Genomic DNA, 19544 nt, shown 5'->3' on the forward strand with positions numbered 1-19544 from the left:
CTACTACTTGTCGATACACTTTATCGCCGAAACGTACATATATGTTGTCCAGGAGAAAATTTAAAGCTTCAATCATATCTTCACTGTTTGTCTTTTGGTGATTTTTGGTTTTTGTTGCCATGGCGTCATCAGTTTGTCATCAACTTATGAGTTTGAATATCCCTTTGGTGTGTTCTGCCTCTTTTTAAAATGAAATACTTGATTGTAACTGATAAACTACTAGAAGTTTAGATGCATTGATGCAAATGCACAGTATATCAAATATCAAAGGTCTTGTCTTCCCTGAAAACATCTGCTGTTGAAAAATTAAAAAACTAATTTGGGTTAAATAAAACTACCTGAAAAGAAACACCTATGTTTCATCTCTTGTGGCACTCATTGCAAGCAAAATAAACAATTTTATCTTTCAATGAATTTTTATTAAAAAAATACATAAATATTCTGTCATATCAATGCACATAATGGACGGAGTAATTCAATATACTATAGTTTGATCTCATTTCATGTATTCAAGCATCTCTGGTTTGAGTAAAGTTGATTCATTATATTATGTAGGTTTAATTAAGAGCTATTGCTTTTTAAGTTTTGTAAATGTAATGCTGGATTTATTGCTACAAATCAAGTACGTAATACATAATAATTTAAAATGTTACAGAGTATGTAACAAGACTATCCATCAATACACATAAATTGTATTAGACTTGTATATAAAATTTATATTCCACAAATGTATAAAGATACTGTAAATTCAGAAATTATTGCGAGGGTTTTATTAATGCAAATAATGTGACTGGTTGAGTAACGCAATAATAAGAACTCGCATTCCGAAATCTTATACACATATCTTTATGCAGATGATTCTGAATTCGCAATAATTAATCTCGCATTTTTGTCTCTTCCTCTAAAATCGCAATAATAAATGCACGCAATAATTTCTGAATTTACAGTACCACAGATATACAACAAATACTAATGTTATATCTGTCCTTAACTTTGATTTACTTAAACTTTAATTCAGTAAAACATAGTTGTACTTTGAAACTGGTAAAATAAATAAATGTGTAATTGGTAAAGTTATCAGCACGATAAATTTGAGATTTTACAGTCTTTTTTGAAATATTATCAATAACGATTGCTTAGAATTAAAGATCTCCCAAAACAATGACCACAACAATAATAACTTTATGGTCCTAACAACATAGCAGCATCTCCCATCCCACATGACCGTAATGCTTTCTCTAACACTGAACTATAAGCATCTTGTCCTTCTCTCTGTTTCCACTTCTTAAGCATCTGATATGCCTGCAAAAAAAAATTACACCAATTAAGAATTAATAATAAATAATTAGATGCATATTTTTTAATAAAAAAAAGTAAAAATACATGCACCAATTTTACATGTTTCTGGTGGATTTCAGATGAATAAAGATCAACACAATGTTTTACAAAGTTGGATGGAAGACAGACTAACAAAGAAGAATCTTTATGACCTTATAGTATTTGTTGTGCATTGTGAAACCTAACGTTCAAATATGGGAATGATTCTTGTAATAAGTAGGCACATGTTATTATTTTTCAAAATTTGGCTCATCCCTTTATTGCCTTGAAAACCAATATTCAAAAATAAAAACAGTTATCAAGATAATACTTCACATCTGAGTTTTTAACTGATAAAAAATGGAAAATGTCAATGAAGTATAAAATTTAGGTCAGAGTGACCTTTTTTGTGAAATGCTACTTAACTTTCCTAGATGCATCCTTCCACCAAGTGTTATGATTGTAGGTCATTAAGTATCTTAAATCTGAGCTTGGACATTAAAATTAATATAAGTAAGTGAAGCTCAAAATGTAGGTTAAAGTGACCTTCTTTGTGCTATACTCCCATAGATGCATCCCTTCCCCAAGATTGTGTTGTAGGTCATTTATTATATGAAATCTGAACTCAAACATGAAAGTTACTATCAGTACTTTAAACAAAGCCACTGAACTATGAACATCTGACGGCACATGACCAGTCTTTTGAAGATGCCAGGCTAGATGCATCTGCACACTTTAACAAATTTTATGGATGTATATGACTTCAATGAGGTGAACTTTAAAACAGCTGATTTAAGTGACGATTATTTGCAGCAAGATACCTAGCATTAAGCAGAAAAGCTCCCCTGAATTGCTAAACCTGCTAAAAAAGTTTGACAATACCTACTGTAAATTGAAAATTAAATACATGCATTTATTATAGTAAATTTTAGACAGATTCCATAATGTGAGATTAGTAAATTTGGTCCCTTTGCCTGTTGAAGTAGAATATTACTGTCAAAAGTTAAAATGTAAACTTTTATAATTGTCATATTTTTCAGTTATTGTTGTGAGCAGGAGTTCCCCAATGGGAGACTACTCCATCTGTAAAAATATAAGCTTTCCCTAAAATACTTGCCTGACCTGATCAGTTTTAATTGCTTATTTTTTTAATTTTTTTTTTATCACAGATTAATATTCCCTGTGTAGCTAGCTAAAAATATTTTTTTCATCCAGAGTCAGCATACATTTTCATTGTAATCTTAGCAAGAAATTAAATACCTTGATTTTCAAATAGGACATACAAATGAAAATATTCCTGAAAGTCATTGAAAATTTCTTTATCTAAAGATCAACTCAGTCAAAATGATATAAGTTGCTGCAACATTCCAATCACTTACTATTAAATATCACTGTTCTTTATTATTATTTGTGAAATGAAATAAACTATCATGTCATTTGGTCTCTGTCAGAGTCTTGTTTCATTGGCAATCGTACCACATTTTCTTGTTTTTATATCACTATATATGAAGCAGATAATTATATTCAGAAATATAGAAAGGACACAATACATTGCAACAAACTAATTGTAATTTATCTTATAAGCCAGGGACTACTTAATATCATTATCAAAATTATAGTTGACAAAACAAAAAGTTAACAATACAATTAATCAATTTAAAAATAGATTTACCCTTTTTACAACAAGAGTGCACACGCTAAAATGTCTCACATGCTTTATTGACCATTGATTTTATGTTGATAGTCCTAAATATAAAGCTTTACTACAAGTATCACATAAACTTAACATGATGCAAGAAAAAGAGGTCAAGGTCAGATAAACCAAGCCAGAAATACATGTACACCTTACAATCATTCCATACACCGAATATAGTTGACCATTGTTTATAATATACAAGAAACAGACCAAACCATGAAAACTTTATATTGACCAATGAACATGAAAATGAGGTAAAGGTCAGATGAACCCTGCTAGACAGACTTGTACACCTTATAATCATTCCATGCATCAAATATAGTTAACATATTGCAGATAGTTTCTAATAAACAAACTTAACCAGGAAAACTTAACATTGACCAATGAACCATGAATATGAGGTCAAGGTCAGATGATACCTGCCAGACAGACACATACACCTTACAATCATTCCATACACCAAATATATTTGACCTATTGCTTAAAGTTATAAAAAACAGACCAATACAGAAAAACTTTAATAATAACACGGAGCAATGAACTGTGAAAACGAGGTCAAGGTCAAATAAAAACCTGCCAGACTGCCATGTGCATCATAAAATGCTTCCATACACCAAATATAGTTGACCTATTGCATACAGTATTAGAAAAAAAGACCAAAACACAAAAACTTAACTTTAACCACTGAACCATGAAAATGAGGTCAAGTTCTGATGACAACTGCCAGTTGGACATGTACACCTTACAATTATTCCATACACCAAATATAGTAGACCTATTGCTTATAGTGTCTGAGATATGGACTTGACCACGAAAACTTAACCTTGTTCACTGATCCATAGAATGAGGTCGAGGTCAAGTGAAAACTGTCTGACAGGCATGAGGACCTTGCAAGGTACGCACATAACTTACATACCATATATAGTTATCCTATTACTCATAATAAGAGAGAAATTCACATTACAAAAAATCTTAACTTTTTTTTCAAGTAGTCACTGAACCATGAAAACGAGGTCAAGGACAATGGACATATGACAGACAGAAACTTCATAACATAAGGCATCTATATACAAAGTATGAAGCATCCAGGTCTTCTACCTTCTGAAATATTAGGCTTTTAAGAAGTTAGTTAACACGACAGCGGCGGATCACTATCCCTATTTCTCGCATTCTGCGACAGAAGTCGCAGGCTCAACAATAAAATCTCCAAATAGGTAACTTATTTATTACTTAAAGTTTGTAACAGCCACTGTTCAAATATGTTATAAATAATAAAACAACAAGATTTAAAATTAGAACTTAAGCAAAATATTTCTATCAAATAAATAAAAATAAAAGGATGACAAAAAAAAAAAAAAACATTTACTAAAACAGCCACATTTTTCACATTAGAAAAAGTCACATCTGTCATACCTCCTTCTTCAGTATGCCAAAAGACAAAGAAAACAAAGATGTCATTCTTAATATTTACCGGTAACAAAATAAAATCTAAACCAGTCCTCATTGACATTCAATTTTGTGACAAGAAGAGTTTCACTGATAATGGTAACAAATTGTCTCAAAAAATCTGTGAATAATATTGACCAAAACACCATTGATAGTTGAGCACTTACAAAGATGTTTAACCCCGCAATATTCTTTATGTGCCTGTCCCAAATTAGGAACCTATAATTCAGTTGTTGTTGTTGGTTGCTGTTTGCCATATTGTTTTTCATTTATTGTTTTATACATAGATCAGGACTTTTTCACATTTTGAATTGCTAGGGCCTTTTTATAACTTACTTTACAGTATTGGTTTTACTAATTGTTTCAGGACATACAGTGCCCTATAGTTGTTTAAATCCTCGTCCTGTGGTGGATAGTTGTCTACCTCCTCATCCTGTGGTGGATAGTTGTTTACATCCTCATCCTGTGGTGGATTGTTGTCTACATCCTCATCCTGTGGTGGATAGTTGTTTACATCCTCATCCTGTGGTGGATAGTTGTTTACATCCTCATCCTGTGGTGGATAGTTGTCTACCTCCTCGTCCTGTGGTGGATAGTTGTTTACATCCTCGTCCTGTGGTGGATAGTTGTCTACATCCTCGTCCTGTGGTGGATAGTTGTCTACATCCTCGTCCTGTGGTGGATAGTTGTCTACATCCTCGTCCTGTGGTGGATAGTTGTCTACATCCTCGTCCTGTGGTGGATCGTTGTCTACATCCTCATCCTGTGGTGGATAGTTGTCTACATCCTCATCCTGTGGTGGATAGTTGTCTACATCCTCATCCTGTGGTGGATAGTTGTCTACATCCTCATCTTGTGGTGGCTAGTTGTCTTGTTGGCAATCATACCACATCTCCTTATTTCTATTTTAAATTATTGTTCCATATCATGCATTATGCAGCATAACTAGACCAGTTAATAAAAGGGTCATGAAGTAATATTTTTATATTGGCCCTTGTTTAGATTTTTCATCAGATGTATTGATGGTAAACTGTTATGGTCTTGGCACTAATAGATCTAACTTTGAATCTATACCAAAGCATCCATAATTCACATCCTTTTTCAAATTCACTATTGACCCAATTCATGTTTACCTGTTCCTGCCTTTGACTATATATATCTCTAATTTCATCAATATCATCCTTAACAAGACCAAGTTTATTGGCCAATCTTTCTAAATCCTTATTGTAAATTCTTGCAGCAATGTCTTCTAGTGTTTCGTCTGATGGTATATCTCCTCCTGGGGTTCTCTGGCTTGTCTGACTGCTGAACTGTTATTAAAAAAAAATCAAATTAAAATCCCTACATAACTCTTTGTGTACTTAAATACAAACTTCAGTTCAGCTATATTAAGTAGCTCATTTGTAAGAACAATAATAGACAAGAATATGTGTCCATAGGATATACCATGCCCCAATCACACTGTAATGAGTCCATGTTCAGTGAACCATGAAATCTGGGTCAAAATTGTGATATTACATAAAGTCTAAGAGTTTCCCTAACAATGAACAAGTGTACTTAGTTTCAAGCTGATGTGACAACAACTTCATGGTAAATCATCTTAACCAAAAACTTACGCTTGAGAATATAAATATAAGATGTGGTATAAGTGCCAATGAGACAACTCTCCATCCAAGTCACAATTTGTAAAAGTAAACCATTATAGGTCAAAGTACAGCCTTCAACACAGAGCCTTGGCTCACACCAAGCAGCCAGCTATAAAGGGCCCCAAAAATGACTAGTGTAAACCATTCAAACAGGAAAACCAACGGTCTAATCTATATAAAAAACGAGAAAAGAGAAACACTTATGAACCACATCAACAAACGACAACCACTGAACATCAGGTTCCGTACTGTACTTATTTCACATTATCACTTTTTTATACTTTGAGTGAACTATGAAATAAGGGTCAACCCAATAATTCAGTATATGATTTTAAAAGTTCACATCATAATGAACATGAATTTTAAGTTTCAAGTTGATGTGACCACAACTTCATGGTAAACTACCTTAACCAAAAACTTCAGCCTATTATGGGACAGACTAAAGGGCGAACAAACAAACAGTTGGAGGCATAGACCAGAAAACATAATGCCCTCAAACAACCATAGCAAATTGCGTCCCCCATCTGCATTTAATTCATTAACCGCTAAAAAAGAGAACCTGGTGACTGATTTTACTTTTACTACAAAAGATTAATCCTCTGACATATAAAGGTTCATGCCTGAAAGGATCATAGTTTCTAAAAACTACAGAATGAGACATTGCGAAAAAGTAAACCTGTGCCTTTATGTAAGAATTGACGATTCTTTTTGCATTTTGACTGATGTAAATGCTGAAGAACCAAATGACAAATTAATTATGTTTGAATTACGCATTTTTACTGTTGCTTATCTATATTTGAGTCTTGACTAAAAATACAAACATGAATATTCATAAATTCTTCTGAACATTATACAAGTATTTCACTGTATTAATATATCATTAGGTGGAAATGAAAACGTCCAATTTTTATGGTTTTGAATTTCACATTTAAGTATCTGTACAAATGAAATTTGTTGTTTTTTCAAGTCATTTAGTCAGTTCATCTTCATCAGGAAAATTCAGTCAAAAAAAGTAAGGAAAGTAATAAAATGTATAAACATATATGGGGAGTTAAGTAACAGGTCTAAAAAATAAAATTCAAAACCATTAACATCAACTTTGCCTTCCAGGAGGTTTAAACTGTAGTTCAAATTTGTTAAAAATCAGTTAAACATGTAACAACTAAATCTTTACTTGACAGAATTCTACAAGGTTTAAGTTAGCATACTCTACCTCTGGAAGATTTTGATGGAGTTTTTCTTTCATGTAATTAGGAAGGATCTGGAAATCTAATATACTTTCTAGCATGTCTTCTTCTAAAGTCATACATCCTGCCACAAATCCATCTTCTTGTATTTGTCCTGAAAACATATAAGTTTGGTTAAATTTGGCTCAGTAGTTTCAGAGGAGATGATCTTTGTAAAAATTAATGGACGACGGACCCCAAGTGATGGGAAAAGCTCACATGCCCCTTCGGGCCAGATAAGCTAAAAAGATCAAATCAATGCATGACATGACTTTAGATGATTAGAAATTATGCAATCTGATGATATCAGATCTTGGAAGGAGTAACCTACTTTTTATGATATATTTAATTCAAATGAAAAGAGATATAGGGTCTACAATGAGAAAACAACCCAATAACACAAAAGATATTTTACTTAATTAATGGCTTTATATCCCTGTAGATATATACCTTTGACATTCTTCATAATTTTTGTAAGATTTGATCTTTATCTATAGGTTGAAACTGAGTTGTTGGTGGTCTGTGTTTAATGATTCATTCACTTGTCAAGAATCAAAGCAGAGTGAATTCTCTTACTTATAAGAAACACAGATTAAGTGTATGTCAAATCAATTTTGTTTAGTGGTGCTCACAGTACATTTACATTTACCTGAGTTTTTGGGATCCATCATTTTGTATATTGTGTCACATGTTTTACCAATGTTCTGAAATAAAATTAAAAAAAAAATGAATACAGTTATATGTTTATTATGCTTAAATATGACTCTGCTCAGAAAAATCCAGTATTGACCCTAGATCATTCATAGATTGTATTCATATAGTAGTAATATTTCCTTAACCTCATCATTTTGTATGTTTAAATGTATTCTAATGTACAAAGTTATTTTGTAACAATTATACCTATTTCTTATTGCAGCTGGTTATTAAATAATAAACTGTTTAAATTGTTATATGAACTATTTAAAAATGTAAGACAAGTAGTAGGTATTCCTATGGGCACTAACTGCGCCCCTTTAATAGCAGATTTATTCCTGTATTGCTATGAATCTCAGTAAAGACACGTCATTGTTGCATTTGGTTGATACATTCAACAATACCTTCCGTTATCAGGATGATATTTTTTCATTAAATAATCCAGAGTTCTCTAAATATACTACCGAAATTTACCCAAAAGAACTTACTTTAACTAAATCTAACATAAACAGCAGTACTTGTCCTTTTCTAGATTTGGACATTTCAATCTCTAAAGGAAAACTCCATACTAAAATTTATGACAAAAGAGACGACTTTTCATTCCCTATTGTTAATTTTCCTTTTTTAGACGGCGATGTTCCTTTGGCTCCATCATACAGTGTTTATATATCCCAACTCGTTCGTTATGCCTGTGTTTGTAGTGATGTCATAGATTTTAATGAACGTAATCAATGCATCACTGGTAAATTATTAAGTCAGGGATTTTGTTACCATATATAACGTAAAACTTTTACTAAATTCTTTCATAAATACAGAGATTTGATTAGTAAATTTGGCTGTACCTGTAGAAAACTGATTAAAAACGGTATTTCAAATCCTAAATTTTACGGTAATATTGTACTTAAAGCGCAGAAATCACTATGTGATCCGTATAAACTCATCGAACCTTTAAACAAACTTATAAGTAAAGGTTATCTTACCAATGTTGTAATTAGATCTTTGAATATAGTTTACATTGGCACTAATATCGATTTTGTCATCAGCAAATTAAAACAAACTAAATTTGTATTCTTTTCAAACGGGATGTATAAAGACACACCCACGTTCATTTTGATCTATAAAGAGGTTAACTCCTAACTATTCTACTGCCTGTCTATACATTTATTTTTGGCATTGCACAAGTCATGTCTTCTTTGACTGTCCATGACGTTAAAATACTAAATCCCTGGGATGTGTTTTAGTTGATTTTAGTCTCTGATGCATGATTTTTTATTATTAATTGTTTTTGGCTTTTAACTAGCTGTCAGTAACTGTGAGTACTCTCAAATCGTACTTTCTTGTTTATTTGACCTGTTGATACTAATTGTAATGCTTTTTTTACTTATTCAGGGTTATATCTGGTCTATATACCAGCTTTGATAAGTGTTTGGTATTACTATAAATTTTCACTTCCTCGTACTATGAACATCAAAATTATTTATTTTGTAAAAATATTTCCTTTCTCCATTTGAACTGTACATGTATACCTAACAACAAAATTATTTTCATTTACCTGTGTTTAAAGTAATTGCAAATGGCTGATATTTTTGTTCAAGCTTATTGTTTGTCTTAAATTGTTTAACATTTCACAGCGGTATAACATGTTACTTTAATTATTCTTCCCTTAGTTTATTTATTTTGTATTTACATTGTATCATAGATCAAATTTATTTGTTCACTGTATGTTCACTGGTGTTAATATGTCTTTTGATTGAGTTAAGCCATTTCAATTGATATTTTATAGTGTGTCTTTCTATGTTGTGATGTTACTTTATTGTTTCAGATAAGGGTGAAGGTTTGGTACCATTAAAACGTTTAAACCCGCTGCATTTGTTTGCACCTGTCCTAAGTCAGGAATCTGATGTTCAGTGGTTGTCGTTTGTTGATATGGTTCATAAGTGTTTCTCGTTTTTTATATAGATTAATAGACTGTTGGTTTTCCTGTTTGAATGGTTTTACTCTAGTAATTTTTGGGGCCCTTTATAGCTTGCTGTTCGGTGTGAGCCAAGGCTCCATGTTGAAGACCGTACTTTGACCTATAATGGTTTACTTTTATAAATTTTGACTTGGATGGAGAGTTGTCTCATTGGCACTCATACCACATCTTCTTATATCTATGAAAAGTTTTAAAATAAATGACTGAAGCTGCATAACCTATTCCTGGTATTTATTTCTTGATATCCATGTGTATAGATCATGAGTAATATTCAATTTAACAACAACTAATTTTTAAAATCACTTTTATAAACCATCTGAACAGCACTTAAGCTCTCTGAAGACAAATGTATATGCAAGAATCCGCATAGACAAATGTTAATGAAAATTGCTTTTAATGTAACATTAGTATAACGTTGGAATCTGTCAATTGCTTTAAGATGCTAATTTTTCCAATTTTTCAATCAATAATATAGTGGCAGTATTTTTTCTTCCTCTGTGAAAATTGAAAAATTCCTTAATTTATTTGTCCTTTACGGTATAAGCTCTTACTTATTCAGAATATTTAGGTTAAATTAGTAGGGAATGTTTATCAATTCAAACAATTAGTTTTAGTGAACAATGCACCCCAAAAAAATTTACAAAAAAAGAAACATATATAAAATTCAATGTTTCATCTTCTTTCTATAAAAAATTGATACCTTATCCTGAGAACTTCAAAACTGAACAAGATTCAAGAGAGTGTTCTGTAATCAAGACTGGTCATGAACGAATGAATTGATTGATTGTTTTCTTAATGTACAGTGTTAAGTATTTCGGGTGCGGGAGTTTCTCGCTGCATTGAAGACCCATTGGTGGCCTTCGGCTGTTGTCTGCTCTATAGTTGGGTTGTTGTCTCTTTGACACATTCCCCATTTCCATTCTCAATTTTATATCAAGATAAGACAATTTTAAGGTAGTTACAAAAATGGAAGAGTTCCAAAGGCTTCAATCTAATATAATAATATATAATTTTGATGAATTTGGCTATTCATTTTAGGTCCCTTTTGATCATGTAGCTCCTAAAGTTTCTATGTATTTATACATACCTGGCTTTCAAATGTTTGTGTACAGTGTTCCAGGTGATGGTTAATCAAAATAAAAGTGATTCCGACGTAAAAAAAATAAATAAAGTTATTTTCATCATGCAATAAGGACCAAAGGAAGAGGATGTAAGCAACTATAGGTCACCCTATTAAATGCCTATGGTTTTGTATGGCTTGGTTGGTAATTCATGGTTTATCTTTAATACTAACCTGTTTATCTTGAGGCTTGGAATAAACTCTTTCTAAAATCTTTGTAAATACGGCTTTTGGTATTGGCTGTGCATTATACAACATACGAAATAAACCTGAATTCATTTTAATAACAAAAATTAATATATGATAATTGGCAAATTAAATTTGATGGTGAATATAATTCTTGTATGGTCATGTACCTATGAAAATATGGGGTTGAATGAAAAAAAATACTTCAAGTTATAACAACATTAGTGACGTCCTCTCCCTGCCAATGCAAAGGCTCTTAATAATATCAATTTAAACATAGAAATTTTTTCTTTCTCTTTGTTAAAAAACAAAATAAATTAGTCAGATAGATCTGATAAATGTGAAGTTAAAATAACTAGCTACACCAGTTTTGATGGTTAACTTCACAGTGTCAAGAAGACTCACGTAACATTCCAACTTAATTTCATACTTTGATAGAAAAATTTCAACAGTAATGTCAAATCAAAGTGACATTTTTATCCATACTTATTAATACAGAACTTCAATTCAAATACATTGTACTTTACAAATAAGTTATAATTTAAAAGTAGAATTCAATGAAAGTTTTCTTTTCTTTACCTCTTTGAAAATCAATATATGGGGCGTATTTAATTATGTTACTCACACATTTGAGAGAGGAAGGTGTTGGATATAACCCCAACGTGCAACAACCAAAACACACCTTCTCTGTACCTATGTATTTGGTGATGAGAATAAAGATGTGTATAAAGAGGTCTATCGATTTGATAAATTCAAACTACATATTCAATAAGAAAAAGGCAAATTTATTGTTATCATGCAATTCTTACCTCTAAGTTTTTCATCTACAGTACTTAACTCACACCATTTTAATCCACGTACAAAGTTTTCAAAGGTTACTTTCTTATTCACCATGAACTTTTTTAATATCTAAAATTGACATTTTCCCATTATTTTCTTTTCAATTGTATATTGAATTTACTTCTCTAAAATATGTTCAATTTGGAGATTTGTCTGTTATTGCTACCATACAAGAGGTTTGGAATATGACCATTTTGCTATTGTTGAAGTGTCAAATGAGCATGAAAATTTCATCGTCATTCATCATTGTATTGTTCATGTTACCAGTTCTTATAATTTTATCCTATATATGTTGGGGATCCATTTCCCACCCTAATACAGTAATTACAATATTACTACATATTTAAATTTTCTTTAAAAAATGTTATCACCCTGAACTCTAATTTTATGAAATTGCTGAATGTATGTTCTTTTGCTGTACATGTATATGGATTTCATTTGTTTTGTGTATTGGTTTTAATATGTCACATGAACTCATGTTTACTTGTGTACAATTCTTTTGTTGTATAGGCTTTATTTTGTTTCTTTCGGCACTGCATTGTCTAAGAATTTCTTATATTCTCTTCATAGTGTGAACAAAACTTATCATAGAAAACTTAGAAAATTAACAAGTGATACATGTTACGTACTAAATAATACAGTTTAACCATATTCAAACAAACCCAAAACAGTATGACAGGAACAGATAAGAAGATCATTCATTAACCCCACAGTGCTTATATCAAGCTTTTCTCAATTAAGTTCAAGGTGTGTTTTTTCTTCTCCCAAATATTTAAGCATGGAAGCATTGCCATGTCATTATCTTTAAAGAAAGCATTTTTAGTGTAAAATGGTAATTTTTCGGTAATTTATTTATGGTAACAGACTGAAATTTAAAGACCAAAAATATGTTAATATGTCACCTATACTGTTTCAATATGTTATTGCCTTCCAAATACCAATGTAAACATATGCATCAATCCACTTATTTTTGGAGTGAACTGGATCCTTGTTTGCAGAACATTTTTATTTTCTGTATTCCATGATAACCTTGATATTTAGAATAAAGACTTACATTTCTTGAAAAAGCATCATCTTGTATTGCTAAAGACTGTAAATCTGCCTCAGGTATTTCACCATTTTCATTACATCCCAATTGCTGAAATCTAAACCAAAGTCTCTCTACTTCTGCTATGCTCACTATTAGAAAATAAATGACAGCATCAGACTCTATTAAAACCATTTGCCAAATTTTAATTAATATATATATATATACAAGTCTAAATTGAAAACAACCTTCAAACCTATTGCGTTGGATAAAAACCGCAATTTTTATACGTGTGCATGCAAAACAAATTTCTTGGTTGAGGGGTCTAAATACAGCACAAACAACAATTTCCAAAAGACCAAAAAGGTGAAAGAGTATATTTTAACAAAATGCATTTGACTAGCACATCGACCAACGGATGTTCTTAAACCCTGCTGACTGCCATGGCAATTGCCAAATAAATGGATCACAAGATGTTACAAAATGGATCTTAATAATTAATTTAATACCAAACAGAAAACAATAAACTTGCGGAAAAGATGGTATACCGCAAACATGAGGTGCAAAAATTGGTACACCATTTCCGGATTTCAACAATTAATGTCTCTTCAGTGAAGTTAGGAATCAAAACGGTATTTGGAAGGCCATATAATTTACCTCAATTTAGGGTAGACTCTTGAATTTTGAAGAGTCGAAATAGGATGAACGCATTATATAAACCTGAAGGCAAAATATATATATTTCAAAAATAACAAATTAAAAAATTACGGAATGAAGTAAGTGACATAGTCCAAGCTATATATTCAAAAAGGGTTAGTCCATAAGAACTGACAAAACACCTTGACAATAAAAATAAAGATGTTGTATGATAAGACAACTATCCACCAGAGTTCAAATGACTTATAATGCAATTGAAAGTCACTGTAAGGCCTTCAACAATGAGAAAATCAATACCAAATATCCAGCTATAAGAGGCCCTGACATGACAAAATGTAAACAATTCAAATGAGTAAAACTAAAACTATAAAAAATGGTGGGATATACCTGATTTAACATCTAGCTAAACCTCCCTAGTGTACGACAGGTGAACATATTCTGATTTTGTTTTGCTGATTATTTTTGCTACAGCTTTTCTCTATCTGCTATAGTTTCCATTAAAATAAGGAAGGACAAATAATAGGAAAAAAACCAGCATTTAAAGGCAATAACTCCTTTCTGGGGTCAATTCACTGTTCTCCCCAGGATTTTTGGATAGCACCAGGTAAAATGGCGACAAATTAGAAATACAGATTGAAAAAAATTAGCATAGCATTGTGAGGGACACATTTCCACTATCCTCTTCCTTATGAACAGTGTCCAATGACTTTTTTATCTTTTTAATTATTAGGTCAATTGATGATATCAATCATGTTGACTTATTTGTAGACCTTACTATTTATGATCATTTCAACAATTGAAGAGTTTCTCTATCTCTATCATAATCTTCATAATAACAACCTTTTACTTAAGCAATGGGCTAAAAAAAAGTTCCCTAATTAGCCAGTATGAAGAGGTAAAATAAAAAACATGAAAAAAATTCTAAATAGATATAAGAAGATGTGGTATGAGTGCCAATGAGACAACTCTCCATCCAAGTCAAAATTTATAAAAGTAAACCATTATAGGTCAAAGTACGGTCTTCAACACAGAGCCTTGGCTCACACAGCACAGCAAGTAGTCCATTTCATTAGTGTTGCCTTTATAAATTACCTTTAAAACAAAGCTTCATGATTGACTCAGCAGTAAATACATATATTTCTTTTTTTCAATTACATATGTACTATCTAATGAAAATATATTGATCAATTTGTTCAGTTTTATTTCATTGCACTTGCTTTGTTCTAACAACCTTTTGCTTAAAATGTTCCGAATTAATCAGTTTAACTTATTACTTGATTAGTTCTTAACACTGTCCCACCCAGATCCTCCCTTATTATGCTGTATATATATCAGTTGTACCAATAACCAGTCTGCTATGTCTTTGGTGCCCTGATCGAATGCTGAAGAGTTACAGTGCAGATAAAGGCACCTGATTTACACTTAACAGAGTTCAGTTAAGGGACCAAGAAATGCCAACTGGTTATAGTATAAAGAATAAAGTAATCAGACACAGGTTTGGGAGAAAGAATCACAGTTTAATATTTTCTTTGCATATCAATAAAGCAATAAACATATTTACAAAGAAAGCAAAATCAAGTTGAAAAACTGTGGTACTCCTAACAAAAAGTACATAACTGTGAGTTCTATGAACAATACTACTCTACTAAATTAAACAATACAAATAGATATGTGAAGTTGATGCTTCTTATCAAATAAACATATGTATTATACATGCGTATACATCTTTTAGCAAATAAAATTAAATGTCCTTAAGGGAGTTGGAGGGTGGGAAGAAAATATTTTCCCCGAAAAATAATAATGGCTGCTGCATAAGCAAGCATTGCTTCAGGAATAGTTGAGTCTGTTTGCATAAAACAGAAGCCCTGCTAATTAAGCACTGATTGGTTAATTCAAAATTAGCTATGAATCTCAGACATTTGTTAATTAGTATGATCTCGAAAAACAATTAGTAAACGAGAAGCACATGAGGCAGTTACTGGGAAACCCCATTGCTGATTGGTTAAAAACCTAGACATGCGAGTGTCCCCAAGTAACTACTGACCAACATTCCAAAACGTATTATGTATTAATACTCTATTTAAATAAAAGTTCCCTCAAATGCTAAATGAACTATATTATTCAAAGAGAATTAAGTTACTCTTAATTCCAACTTTGATCAAATATATATTTAAAATGTTGGTAGTGTCTGTTTCTTCTTAAAATAAACAAAACTTAAATTATATATGTATATCTTTTGATATAAAGTCCAAAGGTTTTCAGGGTTCATGCTGTGATAAGCAAATGTAATTTTCTTCTGCACTCATGTAAATAAATGATGATTTCAACAGTTATGTTCTATCTTTTTCCTCATTTTGTATCAAAATTGTAGGTTGAAAACTGTCCCTTGGTTTCCTTTCCAAATATTATTTACCTAATGACACTTGTCAATGTCATTTTACATGACCTACACAAAATCAAATAACCAGTACACATTTGCAAAATGGGAACCACTCAATAAATGAGTAGTCACCCTCAATTTGGAGGAATATTTTGAAAGGGTAAAACAAAAATTAAAAATTAGCTGGGTATTTTTTCTTAAAATTGCACAAATCTATATAAAAGGAAACATTTCTTCCTGAAGAACCATATTTTTTGTTTTAAACAAAACTACTCCACCTAGAAGTAGAGGGGGATCCTACTTATTTAATATTGTCTCAGGTGAATCAGTTATAATTGTCATCTATATTTTTTTTTTAACCTTAAATGTTGAGACATATTGTTATGAAGATCAAAAGTTTTCAGTCAATAGGTAGCTCTGGAACACTGAAACAAAAAGTTATAGTTAAATACTCAGAGAAGAGTTAAATCCCTTCATGTGTTAGTCCATCTCAACCAGTCAGTGTTTTTATTGGTATGTACTGATATTAATTTTGTTATCAGTAAATTAAAAGCAAACTAAATATTATTATTATATACATATACACATTCATGGATCTACAATCTGTCGATACCTGTATCTTGGCATTGCACAAGGTCATGTTTTTCTCTGACTGTTTATGACGTCTTTACACTAAATCCATTGGATGTTGGATGTGTACGGATTGATAATTTAGTCTTAGATGCATGATTTTTTTTATTAGTTGTTAGTGGCTTTGAACTAGCTGTCAGTAACTGCGAGTACTCTCAGATCTGTACTTAATGTCTTTTTGTTGTTTGGATGTACAAGTACCCGGCCACAACCACTTGTAATTGTAGTATTTGTATTTTTATCCATCTGATGAGTTAAGCCTCTTTCAACTGATTTTTATAGTCGTTCTTATGTTGTACTGCTACACCACTGTCCCAGGTTAGGGGAGGGTTGGGATCCCGCTAACATGTTTAACCCCGCCACATTCTGTATGTATGTGCCTGTCCAAAGTCAGGAGCCTGTAATTCAGTGGTTATCGTTTGTTTATGTGTTACGTATTTGTTTTTCCTCCATTTTTTGTACATAAATTAGGCTGTTAGTTTTCTCGTTTGAATTGTTTTACATTGTCATTTCGGGGCCTTTTATAGCTGACTGTGCGGTATGGGCTTTGCTCATTGTTGAAGGCCATACGGTGACCTATAGTTGTTAATTTCTGTGTCATTTGGTCTCTTGTGGAGAGTTGTCTTATTGGCAATCATACCGCATCTTCTTTTTTATATATATGAGTATACAGCCGAGTCTAATCAATCTGCACATCTAGTGAATCCCCCTGCTTAAAATTTTTGTTTATGTCAATTTTGTTAGAAGCATATAAAGACCTCCACATATATTTGGGTATATTTGGCATATTATATAATATATATAACTTCAAATCTTCAATACGTGAAAATAAAGATAATTCTAATTTGAAATGGATGCTTATGCATTATGTTATATCTTCCATTGGGTCTCACTAATTAGCGACAAAAAGAATAATTTAGCGACAAGAAAACAAATTTATTCTTTAATTTTTAAGCCCTACTTTATTGACACTTACATGTAGTATCATGCATCAGATGATGGAAGGATTTGCTCATCCTGTATGCTCTTATATTTAGAGTAATTGCCATGTGCTTTTAATTACATAATTTATTTATCAAGATTACTTCACTGTTGTGACACCATTGTGATTCTGGGATTGTAACAAAATGTCCAGATTCATAATTACTTTAAAATATTCTTTTTTAATAAAAATTCACTACAAGACGGCATAGCTACCAAATGCAACAACATTTGAAAGTTTATCAAACAATTATAATAACCTGTATCTATTTGACTTTTTTTAATAAATTTATTTTATTGATAGTATATTATCTTTCTTGTCGCTAATTTTTTATTCTTGTCGCTAATATTTTTCTTCTTGTCGCTAATTTTTTTCTTCTTGTTGCTAATTAGTGAGACCGTCTTCCATTCTATACCAATAAAACAAAAATGAAACAGATATATCATTATTGTGCTTTTCGTTGACATTGATATGACTGTATTTATTTTTATTACAAGGATTGTGCTTTCAAATTGTGAAGGTTTTTTGGAGTGACATAATCAGTCAAAACTGATAATATATGTATTAGATGAAGGTCAATAATTTTTAATGGAATTTTCTAGTTGACTGCCAGGGTTTACTGCATATTTTCTTTTGTAATATACACACCAAAACTATTACTCTACGTATATGTTCATTCCAAAGAAATATCAGTTCACTATATCAAATTTCACCATTTTGGTTGAATGTTTTAAATGAAAGGAAAATTTCTGTTGAAATATCAACAGAATTTGTTTTATAATAGCAATATCTATGTATGGGCTGTTTTACCAAAAATGGTTACTTTGTTTCAAATAAAAACAGTCTCTTAGCCAACGTTTTGTTGAATTTTGGGTTGATTTTCATAGAACTGAGTTTTCAATGAAGCAGAAGGTACTATTATTATCGAAACTTTTGACAACAGCACTGGGAATTCTCTATAAAAAGTCTTAGACAGGTTAATACACCTAATCACTATTTATTCCATTCCGGATAAGTTCTAAAATTACACAACTTTTTCATCCAGTTGAAGCTATCTGGGGCCCTGTTTAAACAATGCGCCATGCATGATACTTTTTAATGAGACCTGTTTAAAACATCGTAAATACTTCAAACAAAATATTTTTTTTATTATAATTTGAGTTTCGAAAAAGTGGATCATAATCTATCAAAGTTTCCTATATTGATCGCTTTCTAAATTTTTCCCTCTCTCAGCTCGTTACTGATGACCTTTGATTTTAACCTGTTGACCCAAACAGGAAGTTGTCTAAATGATTGTTTATTCCCGGATTGGACTAAATAGCGATAAGGTGTATTGACTACCAGACAGCATCATGTTATAAGTGCCCTTTTGTGCAACAAATGTTAAAATCATACATTCTGATGAAACAGCATGTACTGTTATCCAGTTAGCTTTTTTAGGATTGGTGTGCTTGGTGACAGCATCCTTGTCAGGAACAGTGAAATTACTGGCATACTGTCCCATAGGTAAGGGAGAACTGCAAACTGAAGGATAAAATGATAGTGCGTGAGGAAATCTTGTCAGATGGTATTCATACACTCTGTCGATACAGCATGAAGCGTAATCCAATTTTTCTTTTTAGGGTTAGTGTATTTTGAGACGGGTTGGGATTCTGTGACTGAAAAATATGTCAAATCCTGTCCCATTTCAACATTCCATTGGCTGATTGGTTTCTAATGTAAA

General features: G+C 31.6%; 1 protein-coding gene across 1 annotated transcript; it reads right to left on the bottom strand.

The window, feature by feature from the left end:
- Window positions 1-397: 397 nt before the first annotated feature.
- Window positions 398-19536, bottom strand: LOC127709360 (uncharacterized). Its single transcript, XM_052214850.1, has 8 exons — window positions 19217-19536; window positions 13200-13324; window positions 12115-12214; window positions 11294-11388; window positions 7981-8035; window positions 7319-7446; window positions 5593-5769; window positions 398-1302 (listed from the first exon to the last, which is right to left on the bottom strand). The coding sequence occupies exons 1-8, from the start codon at window positions 19323-19325 to the stop codon at window positions 1183-1185; spliced, it is 909 nt and encodes a 302-aa protein (XP_052070810.1). The 5' UTR covers window positions 19326-19536; the 3' UTR covers window positions 398-1182.
- Window positions 19537-19544: the final 8 nt, after the last annotated feature.

Source organism: Mytilus californianus, unplaced genomic scaffold, assembly GCF_021869535.1.
Source record: "Mytilus californianus isolate M0D057914Y unplaced genomic scaffold, xbMytCali1.0.p SCAF_7, whole genome shotgun sequence".
NCBI lineage: Eukaryota > Metazoa > Mollusca > Bivalvia > Mytilida > Mytilidae > Mytilus > Mytilus californianus.

Excerpts from the sequence above, each read along its gene's own strand:
- LOC127709360 (XM_052214850.1), bottom strand. The coding sequence starts at position 19,325 with ATGGGACAGTATGCCAGTAATTTCACTGTTCCTGACAAGGATGCTGTC. Across the intron at positions 8,036-11,293 it reads CCAAGCCTCAAGATAAACAG|AACATTGGTAAAACATGTGA; the intron begins GTTAGTATTAAA and ends ATTTTATTTCAG. Across the intron at positions 1,303-5,592 it reads ATAGTCAAAGGCAGGAACAG|GCATATCAGATGCTTAAGAA; the intron begins GTAAACATGAAT and ends TTTTTTTTGCAG.